General features: G+C 52.0%; 1 protein-coding gene across 1 annotated transcript in view; it reads left to right on the top strand.

Moving 5' to 3' along the window:
• Positions 1–15,591, top strand: part of atp8a1 (ATPase phospholipid transporting 8A1) — a 150,947-nt gene that overhangs the window by 123,000 nt on the left and 12,356 nt on the right. Inside the window, exons 30-33 of the mRNA XM_062523848.1 lie at positions 1,908–1,986; positions 4,017–4,078; positions 4,917–4,973; positions 5,204–5,311. Coding sequence (XP_062379832.1) covers positions 1,908–1,986; positions 4,017–4,078; positions 4,917–4,973; positions 5,204–5,311 — 306 coding nt within the window. The remainder of the gene's footprint in view (positions 1–1,907; positions 1,987–4,016; positions 4,079–4,916; positions 4,974–5,203; positions 5,312–15,591) is intronic.

The following is a 15,591-nucleotide window of genomic DNA, read 5'->3' as shown; positions in this document are numbered from 1 at the left end:
GTGTGTGTAGATTAACGTTTACGATGTTTTCAATTTGCTTCAGACCATCAGTATGTACCCTTCTCTTTTCTGCTCCATGTACGCCAAGAACGACCAGTATTCACTGGTCATTAATGCCTTGTCCCTCTCATTCCAACATCACCTTCCATTTTGATAACTGGATCCTCGTGCCTAGTGAAATTCAGACAACACCATTCTAGGAAGCCTGCTTTTATCAACACAAGCGGGACGGCTCCTGACCAAATATGGCCCTGGTGGCGTTTAATACATTTTCATGCATTGAGATGTCTGAAGTCATCATTAGTTTTGGGGCTAGGGTTGGGGCAGGGGCAGGGGGCTGGGGTTGGGGTTAGCGGTAGGGTGGGGCGGGGGGGTTGAGGACAGGGGGGTAGAGGGTGGCCGTGTTTGGGTGAACAGGGCTGGAAAAAGGGGGGTGGAGAGAGTGGAGCCGGGCAGAGTAGATTTCACGGCTGTTTCATGCTACATCGCCCATTAGTGTTGTGCTTGGCCATACACACGCATAAAGTACATCTGAAACAAGGTGGTTTTGGAGGGGGAATATTTATTTAGCCGGCACATCCAAAGTCCACATTAAAACATACTCTCTAAAACACACACAAACACACACATTCTCGGTCTGTCTGCCCCTCCATCCTAACACACACTCACACACACATACACACACATACAAACACACATTACACACACAGACACAGACACAGTCTTACATCTTGAAAGCTACCTGTACTAAAACCCTCCTTTCCCTCTAGGTCTTTTTTTTCAGTATTAAATGACATTTTGAAAAGTCCAGCTAATCCATCTTAATTTCTTCAAGCGCACCACTCTCCTGACACTCTCCCCCGCCCCCCCCGACCTGCCACTCCTTTTAAAAAAACGGCCATTTTGTTTCTCTTCCCCTCTTAAATCCACCAAGGAGAAGCCTGGAGAAACTTGATGAGGGAAGAAACTGTGTAGCGGGTGAAGGCGGGGGGGACGGGAGGGGGGTGGGGGGTTAGTGCTTCAGAAACAGAGATGGAGAAAGAAAAGAAGTAGGAGGGGAAAGCTGAGCACCCCCCCCCCCCCCTCCTCCTCCTCCTAACCCCCCACCGCCACCCCACCCCCTCTTTTCTTGAACGAATCCTCCACTCTGGCATCCTTCAGTCTGTTCAATCACACACACACACACACACACACACACACACACGAAAATACACACACACACACACACACACACACATACACAAACATGAACACTCACTCATACACACACACACACAGTCACACACACATCTACACACACATGCACATGCAGCCTCTCTCTCACACACACACACAGGATATACAAAGTGTCTGTCAGCGGGGAGGCCATTCAGCGGCGAGGCCTGACAAAACCGCCACTTAGCCCAGCGCTGGGCTCGGACAAAGGCTCCCGGGTCGGGGGTCGGCTGCAGGGTTAGGGCAGCCACCGGGGTTCTCATGCTTTCTCTCCTCTCTCCTCTCTGTCTCTCTTCTGTCTCTCCCTCCCTCCCTCCCTCCTTCGCCCATATCCCCTCAACGCCTCCTCTCTACCTCCCTCTTTCTCTCTCACTCTGCCCCCCCTCCCTTGCTCCTTCACCATCTCTTTCTATCCACCCCACCTCCCTCTTCACCATCTTTCTCTGCACAACTTTTCCTCCTTGTCTTCTCTCCCTCTCTCTCTTTCATTTCTTCCATCTTTCTCTCTCTCTACCTCCCCTTCTCTCTGTTTCTCTCTGTCTCTTTGCCATCCATTTCCCCACCTCCTCTCCTCCTTGTCCTCTCTTCCTGCTGTCTCCTTCCCCACCTCCTCTCCTCCTTGTCGCGTCCTCTCCCTCTCCCTCTCTCTCTCTCTCTCTCTCTCTCTCTCTCTCTCCCTCTCTCCCTCGCAGGTCTTCTGGGCCCATTGTCTGAACGGCCTGTTCCACTCAGTCATCCTCTTCTGGTTCCCCCTCAAAGCCTTCCAACACGGTAAGCTGCTCTCCTCCCAGGCATCCACAACACACACACACACACACACACACACACACACAGAGGAATGAGTGTAGTTTGATGATGAGTTTTCTCCAAAACAAACCTGCCCAGTGAACTGAGGCACATTTCCCAACTGCTTTGCTCTGCCACCACCAGCGTTAAATGATGGCGTTATACAATAGAATAGTTCTGGACTCAGCGTGACCATTCATTAAAGCAAATGGAGGTCTACACTTGTTTTGGTGATACACTCACACATACACACATACACACATACTTTACACACATATGGTCACACAGTTGGGCTGCTCGCTTCAGTATAAGACATAGTAGAGTATTGGGGGAAACAGCCAAACATGAGCATTTACCCTACGTTCCCTCTCACACACCTACGCACACACACACACACACACACACACGCTCTGGTTGGCAGTGTCTTGCACTCCTCCTCCCTCCCTCTCCCTCTGTGTCTGTGTGGCTCAGTCTGCGGCGGTGGAGGAATGGGCCTCCTTGAGCCGTGGGTTTGGCCGGCTGACTGGGGGGACCACACAGGCTCAGGCTCCGGCTCCGGCTCCGGCCGCCTCTCCAAACAAAAGCGCAGAAAGCCCTCGGCCCCGTGATTGACAGGCCGTCAGCCAGGCCTCAGCACACCCACACCACGCCACACCGCACCACACCACACCACACGCCCATGTGACCATCTGGAAGAGACGGCTGAAGGATTTGGTTGGGGTTGGGGAAGGGGAAGGGTGGGGGGGTGGGTGGTGGTGCTGGTGGTGTCGGGGGGAGAGGGTGTAGCTGGCCTTTACAAGACGGTGTTCCAGTACTCACATTAAGTTGGCCAACACTGAACTCAACGGGAGTGCGTCGTTTTTGTTTTTACTCTTTTTTTCCCCTCTCTCTCTCTCTCTCTCTCCCTCTCTCTGAGGAAGATCTTTGGTCATTACCAGTAATGAAGGAATATTTTGTCAGGCCAAATCCAAACAGCCCTCTTTATTTAAAAACGTCTGTGATGGCTGGAAACGGAGAGGGGTGCCAGCCCAGCTTCTTTTCAGCGTCTTTTCAGCTGTCAGAGAAGGAGGCAGAAGGAGGAGAGAGAGAGAGAGAGAGAGAGAGCGAGAGAGAGAGAGTGGAAGACAGAGAGAGAGAGAGAGAGACTGATGTGTAGGAGGAGAGAGAGAGAGAGTAGGAAGGATAGAGATAGAGAAAGACTGACATTTTGAGGGTAGAGCGAGATACAGAGAGGAGAGAGAGGGAGAGAGAGAGAGAGGGCAGCGAGAGAAAGGGAGAGAGAAAGGGCAGGGAGAGAGAGAGTGAGGGAAAGAGAGAGAGAGAGAGAGAGAGAGAGAGAGAGAGAGAGAGGGCAGGGAGAGAGTGAGGGAAAGAGAGAGAGAGAGAGAGAGGGCAGGGAGAGAGAGAGAGAGAGAGAGAGAGAGAGAGAGAGAGAGTGAGAGGGCAGGGAGAGAGAGAGAGAGGGCAGGGAGAGTGGTCCCGCTGTGTTCTGGCAGCAGATGGGCTCTAATGGCCGCAAATGACTGGCTGGCCGCGGTGGTTTTTTCCTCGCTCCGCTCCTCTGCGCCTTCATGCTCGCTGACCGCTGCAGGGCCCACACATCAGCGCCCGGAACCCCACGCTGATTGGCAGAGGGGCTCGTTAGTGGCCATGCCATGCAGACGCTAACACAACAGCTGGCTCGTCCTCTCCTTCTCTCTCCGCCTGCCTCGTCTCTCAAATCAAATCGCATCACATCAAATCAAATGATGCTTTATTGGCATGAATGAATCAGCTCGTTGTTGCCAACGCTAAGTCTGAAGCTACACAAACGCACATGTTTGTTTTTAAACTAGCATTTAAATGACTAGTTTCTTTCTTTTTCTCTTGCTCTTACCATAGATATTTATTTACTATTAAATTGAATATTGTCTTTCTCTTCAGCATCCCAATTATTGTATATGTTTATATTTCCTTCAGCATGCCTTGTGATTTCTCTGTTTCCTAAATGCCTTTATGTGTGTTTTGCTCCACAGACACTGTCTTTGGGAACGGAAAGACTCCAGACTATCTTCTCCTGGGGAACATGGTTTATACGGTACGTGTGTGTGTGTGTGTGTGTGTGTGTGTGTGTGTGTGTGTGTGTGTGTGTGTGTGTGTGTGTGTGTGTGTGTGTGTGTGTGTGTGTGTGTGTGTGTGTGTGTGTGTGTGTGTGTGTGTGTGTGTGTGTGTGTGTGTGTGTGTGTGTGTGTGTGTGTGTGTGTGTGTGTGTGTGTGTGTGTGTGTGTGTGTGTGTGTGTGTGTGAGTGGTGTCGCTCCTCACCACTCTCTATTGTGGCTGCTGGCCACCATGTTGTTGCCTTGGCCAGACTCTGGCCTCAGCCCAGCCTCTACAAAGCACCTCTGTCTCTCCACACAGTCAGGTTCTTCACCACACACACACACAGTCACACTCATGCCCAATTCACACTCACACGTACGTACATACAGTACACACACGCACACTCAGATCCTCGCACTAAAGTCACACAGACACACACACTCACACTCACACATGCACGCACATCAGATTCTCGTACCAAGCACACACAGGTGAACAGGCACACACACACACACACACACACAGAGTTGTATCTGCTTTGGTGCGCCCCGGTCGTTGCGGTGAGAAGAGGGCTGTGCAGGGAGGTGGTGGGTTTTGTGGCTCTGATTCTGAAACGAGGTTTATCTTGGCCTGCGCACCTCTCCCAGAGCCCCTGCCATACCGCAACCAGAAAGTGTCATTTCATGACCGTGTCGCTGGGAGGCTAATGTTTCCATGGACACGGGTTGCCTGGGTTAAAGATGTTGATTCTGTCTCTCTCTCCCTTCCTCTCTCTATTTTCCTCTCTCTTTCTTCCCCTGTGTGTGTGTGTGTGTGTGTGTGTGTGCGTGTGCAGTTCGTGGTGATCACTGTGTGTCTGAAAGCTGGATTGGAGACTTCGTCCTGGACTACGGTGAGTGTACCAGCACCATATAATAGACCATTACTGACCCTTGATCCACATCTCAGACTATGTTGTGTTGGGTCCCTGACCAGGAATTTGATCAGGAATTGGACCAGTAAATTGAAGTCCTTGAAAAGTCTTTGAATTTGATGTTCAGGGTGTGAGAACCCGGTGCAAAGCCCTGTTGTGCTGTCTCTGTGGTGCATTGTGGGTAATGTGTGTTTGCATACTGTTCCCAGTTCAGTCACATCGCCATCTGGGGGAGCATCGCACTGTGGATCGTGTTCTTCGGCATCTACTCCTCTCTGTGGCCACTCATCCCCCTGGCTCCGGACATGTCGGGAGAGGTAAGGGAATTACACACACACACACATACACACATGCGCGTGCGCACACACACACACACACACACACACACACACAGAGACACACACACACACACACACACACACACACACAGGCACTCTCAAACTGAAGATTTCATGTAACACATAGCCCCCAGGAGAGGTAAGGGAATTAAATACACACACAAGTAAGTTCTGCCACACTCTTCCAACATATACTCTCACACACTTTCACAGATACACTTCAAGATTCATATACCACATACCCACCTACAATTACACGTTACACAAATAACACACACACACACACACACACACACACCCCTCATCTGCTCTCCTGACATTACACAATCTCTCTCCTTAATCTCATCATTGCCTCATTCTTGTTTCGGGTCCAGGGGGAGAGAAGGGAGTGGAGAGTGTGTGTGTGTGTGTGTGTGTGTGTGTCAGAGGGGAGTACCATTACACCAGTGCTTCACAGCCCAGGGCCGGGGGGCTTGTGTGGGCCTCTTGTTTTGCCGGCCAGGCCGGCCCTCATAATCACCTAATGGACCCAATTAGCCCCCTGTTAGCGCTAAGCACTCCCAGGCCTCCTCCGCCAGCCTCTCTAAGCCTCTCTCCCCTGCTCTCCTACGCTGTGCTGGGGCTGGGACTGGTCGTCTGCACAGCCCCAAAGCTGATCAGACGCATCTCTTGTGCATTCCACGGACCGCATTGCTCGGGGGCGCTCGAACGCCCCCCCTGTTTCGGCTCAACGGGTTAAAGAGTGGCTGAAACAGAATACGGACGTCACGGCGCCTGTCTTCAACCCCCATCGCCACAAACCGGCATCGTTCTGGAGCTGCGGCACAAGCGACAGTGTCCTGACGATGATTTCGGTCCAAGCGCCCATGGAGACCAGGGTTACAATTCTGACCCGTGGTCATTTCCCGCTCTCACTCCAATCTCTCCTCCACTGGCTCCCTGTCACTCTCGACTGGGCAAGAAGCCCAAAGAAATGAACATTACATGATCCCTTGCCTTCAACCCATTTAAAGGGCATTGTGTTCGTGCCCATTTCTGACACGGTGGTGTGGTGCCGAGTTGTTTTACGCGCCTCTGTGATCGCCACGGGGCTCCTGCCGCTCTGGCACGGCCGATCTGGGCCTCCTTAGGAGCCCACGGAGCCGAGCGGTTTTCCTCTCGTACGTGTGATTAGGCTTTACGAGGGCCTTGGCCCTCGCCACCGCCGCTTTCTCCGACACGTTTGGGCAGCGCGTGGGACTCTCTCCTCGGGGGTGGCCGAGACCGGCCGCGTTCAAGCTCGCCGCTCTCCCGCTGAACGCTGGCGGGCGGGGATGTTGCTTCACACGCTTTCCCCTGTTTCCTAACTCCTCTGCACCAGCTGAAGATGTTTAGTCGAGTTAGTTGTTGCTCCCGGGATTTTAGTCAGGCCTGGTAGTGTATTCTCTGAAGGCTTTGTAGTAGTGCTGAGACTGTTGTGGAGAGATTATGTCTGTCATTTTGAATCCTATCTCTGAGTTGCAGTGGTCATCGTGTCATGGAAGTTATGAGGAAGATATCAGGCCTAGTTTTCTTGTTCTTCTGCACAGATGTGTGTCACGTTCTTAAGTGAGAACTCAAGTCGTGTTTTGGACAGCACACGTAATGACAACGTAATGAAAACGCTCCCTCTCTCCCGGTGCCCTGCGCACCTCAGGCCATTTTTCTTTTCTCACACAGACACGTATCTCTTTCACAAGTGTGAAATGAGTCGTGTCTGAGACTTCATGAGGTAACGCTGGGCGACCCTCGCCAGCCGGTGCCCCGTCTGCCCCGCCTCCGCACCCTACAGAGACCCGTCGTGTTCCCCCCCCCCGTGGCAGAGGAGAGCGGGCGGTGCGGCGGGCAGGTCACCCAACGCCGCCGTCGCTCAGCGGGACACGCGGGCACCGCCGCACCAGAGACGGCTGCCAGCGATACCCGAGAGGGCATCTGAGGCTGCTCTGCCCAGCTTAGACATCCTCCATCATGAACCCTCCCCCACGCCAGCTACACAGCCACAGTCTATGCCCGCACATCACGCCTCTGTTGAAAACATCCGCTCAGTCACTGCATAGTGGGTTATGTAGGGAGTCTGTGTGTACTGTAGTAGTGCATTGTGTACAGGTACTGTCATTTACTAACTATTAGCCGCGACTTAAACATTGATGTTGCAATTTTTTTCTGCTATGAGGTTGATACATGGGGACAGTTAACATGGTATTAATTATGGTTTTGTTTCTTTTAACTCGCATAAAACACTGCCCTGCGGCTTATACACAGGAAATGACTAGTAAATGTTGTAATGAATGGCTGTTCTGAATGCAGGACATGGCTTCCGACTGGGGTGGTTGAGAGACCTGCAGGTAGACTGGGGGGAAAGGAGGAGGCATGTTGGTACCTGCACATGTGCTGGCTTGCAAAGGAGATTAAGTGGTCACTGCATTTCCGTGCTCAACGCAATTCAGATTGAATTCAGATTGAATTCAGATTGACTCGCTCCATGGAGGCGCTTAAAGTTGCTCGTCTGGCAAGGGTGCAACTCGAAACGTTTCCGTCCCTTTGAGTTATTCTGCGGTGAAGCTTGATAAGGACTTGCTGCTGTTGACCAGGCTGGTCTTTGGATCGGGACCAGAGAAGCGAAGCGGTTCTGGCGCGCAGCGCTGACGGGACAGGTGTAAGCCTGCTGACCACTGACAAGGTCAGGGAGCATCGCGGCTGCTTGTGTTGAACGGCGTCCAAACTATGCGGAGAATATACGTGGGAACCGCTCGGCGAAAATGCTCCTCGTCGGGGTTTAAAAATAATGGTGTTAATAAACTGTTGGCTGCTGTCGGGCCCGACCTTGTGAGACACTTCACTTGTCACGGACGGCCGTTACCCAGCAGGGGGGCTCGCTTCCGTTCCCATCCGTTCGGCTGCGGTGAGGATGGAGGGGGGGTGGGGGGGGTGCGTCACAACGAAGGTTTGTGTGGACATGTCCCAAAGTTCCGTCAGCTACACCTGCTCCGTGTCCAGCCTCGGAGCCTCGGAGTCGTGCATCTCACATTCCAGCGCCGCTCGGACGGGGGGATCCGGGAGAGACGGAGCCCGTCTGAGTGTCTCTGATTGGACGTGAGGTGAGGTGTGCGTCGGTAGAACACGTACTAGAACAAAGGTGCGGCCCTATCAAGTGCTCCGGTTTGTTCCTGTTTCGGGGTGCTGACACAGTGTTCCACTCTGGGCTGTGCGCTCTGCTGACAAGAGGAAGATCCGTTTTTACACCCGTTATTTTGGTCGAGGTGCACCTGGTGGGTGTGAGTGTGTGTTTCTGTAGAGGAGTGTGAAGGTCCATATGTTTATGCGTGTGTGTGTTAGGGGTTTATTTTTGTGGGTGTGGGAGTGAATGTATTCATTTGTGCCTGTGTGTGTGTGTGTTTTTTTGTGTGATTTCACGTATATGTTTGTTCACGTGTAAGAATGTGAGTGTATTGGTGTATGTGTGTGTGTGTGTTCACGTGTATGAGTGTATTGGAGTGTGTTTGTTCACGTGTGTGTGTATGTGTGTATGTGTGTGTCTTCACGTGTACGAGAGTGTGTGTGTGTGTGTGTTCACGTGTACGAGTGAGTGTGTGTGTGAGTGTGTGTTCACGTGTACGAGTGTGTGTGTGTGTGTGTGTGTGTGTGTGTGTGTGTGTGTGTGTGTGTGTGTATCCATATGAAAAGGACGGCTCATCAAGCTTCACTCTCTTTGATCCGGAGGAATGTGGATGAGAGTGGCCATTGAGTCGGCTGCTCAGCCTATCCAGAGATAAACCCAGCGTGCATTCAGCCGCCAGCTCAACACTCGCCCTCCGCACAAGCTGAGCCCACTCTTTTGGGTCCGTGCCCATTTTGTGTGTGTGTGTGTGTGTGTGTGTGTGTGTGTGTGTGTGTGTGTGAGATTCTGTACACGTAGGTCTGTGTGTGCGCTTGTCTGTTTTGTGTGTACATCTCAGTGAGCGTGTGTTTTTGTGTGTGTGTGTGTGTGTGTGTGTGTGTGTGTGTGTGTGCCTGTAAAAGCGAGTTGAGAGAGCTTACAGTAATTCCTTCATATCCACTCGTAAGTCCGAACACAGCACCAAATGAGGCAGTGACCTCACCTCCTGTCTGCAGGTTTTAAGAGGCAGCACATCATACTGACACCCCTCCACACACACACACACACACACACACACACACACACACACACACACACACACACACACACACACACACACTCCACCCAGACAGCTCCATGCTCTGTGACCCCCATTTGATGGTCCTGACACGTCTTTGACCGTGAACGGCGGTTTTGTGTCGCGTACGGAAAGAGGAAAACGGCAAAAACTGTTCCAGGTCAGCTCAGCGTCCCCCTACCCCAATGAGATGTGTGTGTGTGTGTGTGTGTGTGTGTGTGTGCGTAGGGGGAGGGTGGGTGTTGGTGCTGTGTGAAACAGCAGGTGTGAATTATGACATGACAGAAATCACCCGTCGCCCCATTTTTCCTGCCGGCGCTCCGGCGTTTTATAGAACCCCTCTCCGCCTCTCTCCCGATTAAACCCGTCAAAGGAGCCGCTGACGGAGTTACAACAGCTTTACGTCTTAGACAACCGCACACACGCACACACACACACACACACACACACACACACTCTCTCTCTCTCTCTCTCTCTCTCTCTCTCTCTCTCTCTCTCTCTCTCTCTCTCTCACTCTCTCTCTCCCTCACTCACACACATGTGTACACGGACACAAACACACGCAGGCATGCGTGCACGCACACACACACACACACACACACACACACGTACACGGACACAAACACATCCACGCAGGCTCACTCTCTCTCTCTCTCTCTCTCTTTCTCTGTCACACACACACACACACTCTCACACACAAACAGAGGCTCTCCAGTCTCCAGTCAGCCTGTAAAAAGCTTGCTCCCATAATTCCCCTCTGCTCCACCACTGAACCTTGGGATGCCGAAGCTCTCCCTCACTCTCTTTCTCTCTTTCTCTCTCTCTCTGTGTCTATCTCCCTCTTTCTTTCTCTCCCTCTCTGCCTCTGTCTCCCTCCCTCCCAGCTTGTGATTGGATGATTTATGACTGGGCCGTGTGAAACCGCTGGACAGGCCGCAGGGGTGTCAGGCCCCTCGGGCGCGCAACTGTGATTCTGCACAGAGTGGTGTGTGTGTGTGTGTGTGTGTGTGTGTGTGTGTGTGTGTGTGTGTGTGTGTGTGTGTGTGTGTGTGTGTGTGTGTGTGTGTGTGTGTGTGTGTGTGTGTGTGTGTGTGTGTGTGTGTGTGTGTGTGTGTGTGTGTGTGTGTGTGTGTGTGTGTGTGTGTGTGTGTGTGTGTGTGTGTGTGTGTGTGTGTGTTTTCTCTTCCTCCTCTTTTTTTTTTTTAACAGCTCAGCAGCTCTTCGACAGCAACCCAGGGACCGCCGGCGACCGAGAGCCACCACTTCGCTCCTTTCTTATTCTTTCCATCGCTTACGAAAATTCGCAAATGACTTCCAGCAGCGCAATATGCCGGCCCGAGTTTGGTTGAGTTATAAGTGTTGTTGTTTTGGGGGGGATTTCTCCTTTCTCCGGCATGACGGGGCTTGTGCTGCCGGAGCTCACAGCGTGGAGGATGGACCAGGGGAGAGGAGAGGAGAAAACGAGTGTTTGTGTTCCATCACGGACACGGCAGGGGAGGTGGCGTGGAGAGAGGCGCTCGTGAAATTCTTGCGTCGGCCCGGCAGGCCCGCTGCTGCGATGGTGGCATGAGGGGAGCCCGGCGAGGCTGTGTGGGCCGCGTGTGTTCCGTGGGAGTCCCTCCCTCTCTCCATCTCTCTCTTTTTCCCTTTCTCTCTCTTTTCTTTTCTTTTTTTCACTCATTCTCTTATGCTCTTTTGCTGTTTCTTCGTTAGTCCAGCCATCTCTTACTTTCTCCCAGCACTCTCTCACCCTGTTTTTAATCCTTAATTCTCTTTTTGTCTCTTTCTCTTTTTCTGCCTCAAGCCTCAATCTTCTGTCCTCCTCCTCTTCTCTCTTTTACCTCTTTTCTCCTCCCTTCCTCCGTCCCTAGGGAGCAACCCCCCGTCTCTCTCGCTCTCTCTCTCTCTCCCCCCTCTCTCTACACCTGTCTCTTTCTCTCCCTTTCTCTTCCTCCTCTACCTCCTCCTCTGCCTCTCTCTGCCATCCCTCCATCTGAGCAGTGTGAGCTGAAGTCTTTCTGAATGGCAGCTGACTTGTTTGTGGGGCAGACCTTGAAGTGAAGCTGAGCTCCTCTATCTGCTGAAGCAACAACGGCCCTGCCTCTTCCTCTTTCTCTCTCCCTCTCCCTCCCTCTCTCTCTCTCTCCCTCTCTCCCTCCCTCTCTCTCTCTCTCTCTCTCCCTCTTTCTCTCTCTCTCTCTCTCTCTCTCTCTCTCTCTCTCTCTCTCCCTCTCTCTCCTGTGGACTCCCAGCACATAAACACAAGCGCTCCCTTCCCCTCCCACTGCTGGGTCCAGCTGACCTGCAGTATATGACCCGTGTGAGTGCAGTCATCCCACTACCACCAGAGACAGGAGAGGAGAGGAGAGGAGTGGAGTGGAGAGGAGAGGAGAGTGGAGGAGAGGAGAGAGAGGAGTGGAGAGGAGTGGAGAGGAGAGGAGAGGAAAGGAGAGGAGAGGAGAGGAGAGAGAGGAGAGTGGAGAAGGAGGAGGAGAGAAGTGGAGAGAGAGGAGACGAGGAGGAGGAGTGGAGAGAGAGGAGAGTGGAGAAGGAGAGAAGTGGAGCGAGAGGAGAGGAGAGGAGGAGGAGGAGTGGAGAGAGAGGAGAGGAGAGGATAGGAGTGGAGAGTGAGGAGAGGAAAGGAGAGGAGAGGAGAGGAGAAGGAGAGCAGTTGACTCTGGAGTAGTGACAGCGATTACAGCCCTGCTTCTCTTTTTCCTCCTCTCTCCCCTTCCTCACATTCCTCGTGTTGTGGGGAGTAGGAGAGGCACCCAGAGAGGCCCTAACCGCGCTGATTTAGGACGCCCAGACAGACGGCCACGGGACAGGGATGGGAAATGACACCAGGGAGGCTGACTACAGGCCCGCGTGTTTATATGGCTCTGGCTTTGTTTATCACAAATGTTTGTAGCAGAGGTTTGGTTGTTTATTTTGTGTGTGTGTGTGTTTGTGTGTGTGTGTGTGTGTGTGTGTGTGTGTGTGTGTGTGTGTGTGTGTGTGTGTGTGTGTGTGTGTGTGTGTGTGTGTGTGTGTGTGTGTGTGTGTGTGTGTGTGTGTGTGTGTGTGTGTGTGTGTGTGTGTGTGTGTGTGTGTGTGTGTGTTGTGTGTTTCTGTCCGTGTGTGTGTGTTTCCGTCTGTCAGTCTGTCAGTGTGTGTTTGTGTCTGTCCGAGTGTGTGTGTGTGTGTGTGCATGTGGGTGGATGGATGTGTATGCCTGCACCAGTCTTTCCCACCCGCCCTGCTGGAGTTGAGTCAGCCATAAGCCCAAGGCCTGTGCACAGGGTGAATAGTCCTCTCCTCACGCTTACCATCACAATGGAAGGCATTAACATTCTTTGGCCTGTATTACCACTGGGACCCAGGCCTGAGCAGCCAAATACTGATCAGCACTTCCAGACACGATCAATCGACCACGATTCAGGACATTAACTCCATTAAATATGTTAACACCTCTAGTTAACTCAATACTTTGTGGGGTTTTTGAATAGTCGGGAGAATTCATTATTCCGACTGACTGACAGAATTGGATCCGCTTGTCCGACTGTACTCAGCGGAGACTTCTCTTTTTGTTGCTTATTTGACCATTGTGGTTTTGCTGAATGCCCCAAAAAAACAGCGAGAGGAGGACTGGTATGGAACGAGGACCACAAGCAACACGGCCGCCATAATGAGTTCAGTTTTCACAGTTTTCTTCCCACTGACGCCTCGCTGAACAAGTTCATTTACGCTACAGCTGCTTGAGCGGAAAAAAGCCATTTGTCCACGGACAGAGTCGTAATGGTGTCAGATGCAATTTGCTGGTGCGGATTTATAACCGTTCTCAGCTGTGAGCGAGCGGGGGGGAGGGGGGAGGGAGGGGGGGGGGGGGGGTTGAGTGGTGGTGGCGGAGCGATACTGCAGCAGAGCGCCCGAGACTCTGTGTCGGAGAAACCGCTCTGATCTGGTTCTGTCCTCCTGTTTTCATTGGCGCAGTGCACACACACTCACACACACACACACACACACACACACACACACACACACACACACATATATATATGCACACTTGCACACAGGGATGCAAAGGCCACCTGGAGATGGGTCAGTTTCCAGCCCAGTGTCCATCTCATTTCACCTTTTTTTGAGTCATGATTGACAGAAGTGCCCTTTGTCTCCCTGTGTGTGTGTGTGTGTGTGTGTGCGTACTTTTGCTTTAGCTTTTGGATGTCTGTGTGTGTGTGATAGAGGGAAAGAGAGGGAGAAAGCGAAAAAGGGGGGCCCTCACTTGGACATTGAAGCTGCTGACAGCAATGAGGTGTGTGTGTGTGTGTGTGTTAGTTCGTGTGTATGCATGCATGTTAGTGTGTGCGGAAGCCTAGGAGTGTTCAGACATTTTGTCTTGGCCTGTGTGTGTGTGCGTGTGTGTGTGTCTGTGTGTCTGTGTGTGTGTGTGTGTGTGTACGCGTGTGTATGTATGTGTGTGTGCGCGTTTGTGTGTGTGTCAGTCCTTGTTTGTTTGAGAGTGTGTCTCCCGTGACCACTGGAGGCGTTGATGCCCTGTCCAAACAGTCTCGGCCATCGCCAAGGACACCCCCCTGTCTGCCTGCCCAGACGAGTTTATTAGTGTGGCCTAAAAATACACCCCTCTGCCCCCGACATTCTCCCCCTTAACCCGTCCACACACACACACACACACACACACACACACACACACACACAGAGGGACACACACACACCGTCTGCCTCCTCCCCGCAGCCGAGCGGAATCACACCCCGTCACACTCTGTGCACCAACAACCTACAGATTTACTGTGTGTATTTTTACAAACTCGCAACAGATAAATATTTTGAAAAACACCAAGATTTATGCACGAGGCAAGAGAAAAAGCTGACACACTGTAGATGTTTGTTCTTTCTCTGACTGTGTCTGTACGTGATGAGTGTGTGTGTGTGTGTGTGTGTATGTGTTGGGGGGGGGGGGGGTATTCTCACTCTTCCCATTTTTCTATTGTTTGCATCTAAAGGGCTATTTATTTCTGAAAAACATTCCAAAGGGAAACATTTCTTGTGTGGTTTGGAGATTTGGTATGGTGGGGAGAAATGGTTTGTTTTATTGTGCGAGCCGGCTTTGATATAGAGCTTTGAGCAGACCCCATGTTTGTTTGGATAGAAGCCTAAGACAGCTTCAGGGACTCCTATTAGATGGTAAGATGTATAGACAAAAATGAAAATAGTCAAACTGCCATCATTTAGGGAAAACATATAGGCCCAGGGGGAGCTTTTAAGCTGACAAGAAAATGTCTCGTGCTTGGCAGCAATTTTCCGTCGTGTTGCCGAGCACCCTCCAACCCCCCTCCAGCCCCAGTCCCTCTAAAAAAATACCCGCTGTCAATTTTTTTTTTTTTTTTCTCCAACATTTGGGGGGAAAGTCATTTTAATTTTCCAGTCATTTGGGGTTTCCGTTCTGCTGATGTTTTGTCAGACTTCAAAGTGTGTTTGCCCCTGTAATGGCGGGACCATTAGCCAATTTCTCTCAACCACCTGAACCACCTTTGATAGCTCTGACACTGGGCCGTGTGTGTGTTAGTGTGTGTGTGTGTGTGTGTGTGTGCACGCGTGCGGCGGCTGTCTCCAGGTGATGTTTTTTGAGATGTGTGTGTGTGTGTGCAGGGGCACGAGGGTGGGGGGGGGGGGGGGGTTGTGGGGGGGGCTGTTGGTTTGGTGGGGGTGCCCTGTTTCAGATTACAGGAAGGACATTGTCTGGGGGCCCTGAGTTTGAACAAGTGGCACAAGCATGTTGGGCAAATTGCGATGCGCCGGGCGGCTTCAGTGGGCTTTCTGTGTTTCTTTGCCGGGATTTTTGCTCTCTGACAGTTAATGACAGATAGTTTGAGCTGCGGCGGGCCAAAGCAAACAGAGCCGGCCTGCTGGAGACGCGCCGCGGAGCAAGAGGACGGAGGAGCGCCGTCTCCTACTCTTCTCTTCCCCCCCACCCCCCCGCCACGCCAGACACACACACACACACTCACACACACATAGACACACAGACACTCATCATACACACACACACACACACACACACACACA

Source organism: Sardina pilchardus, chromosome 21 (genome assembly GCF_963854185.1).
Source record: "Sardina pilchardus chromosome 21, fSarPil1.1, whole genome shotgun sequence".
Lineage (NCBI taxonomy): Eukaryota > Metazoa > Chordata > Actinopteri > Clupeiformes > Clupeidae > Sardina > Sardina pilchardus.
This window is presented reverse-complemented; position numbering and strand designations above follow the sequence as displayed.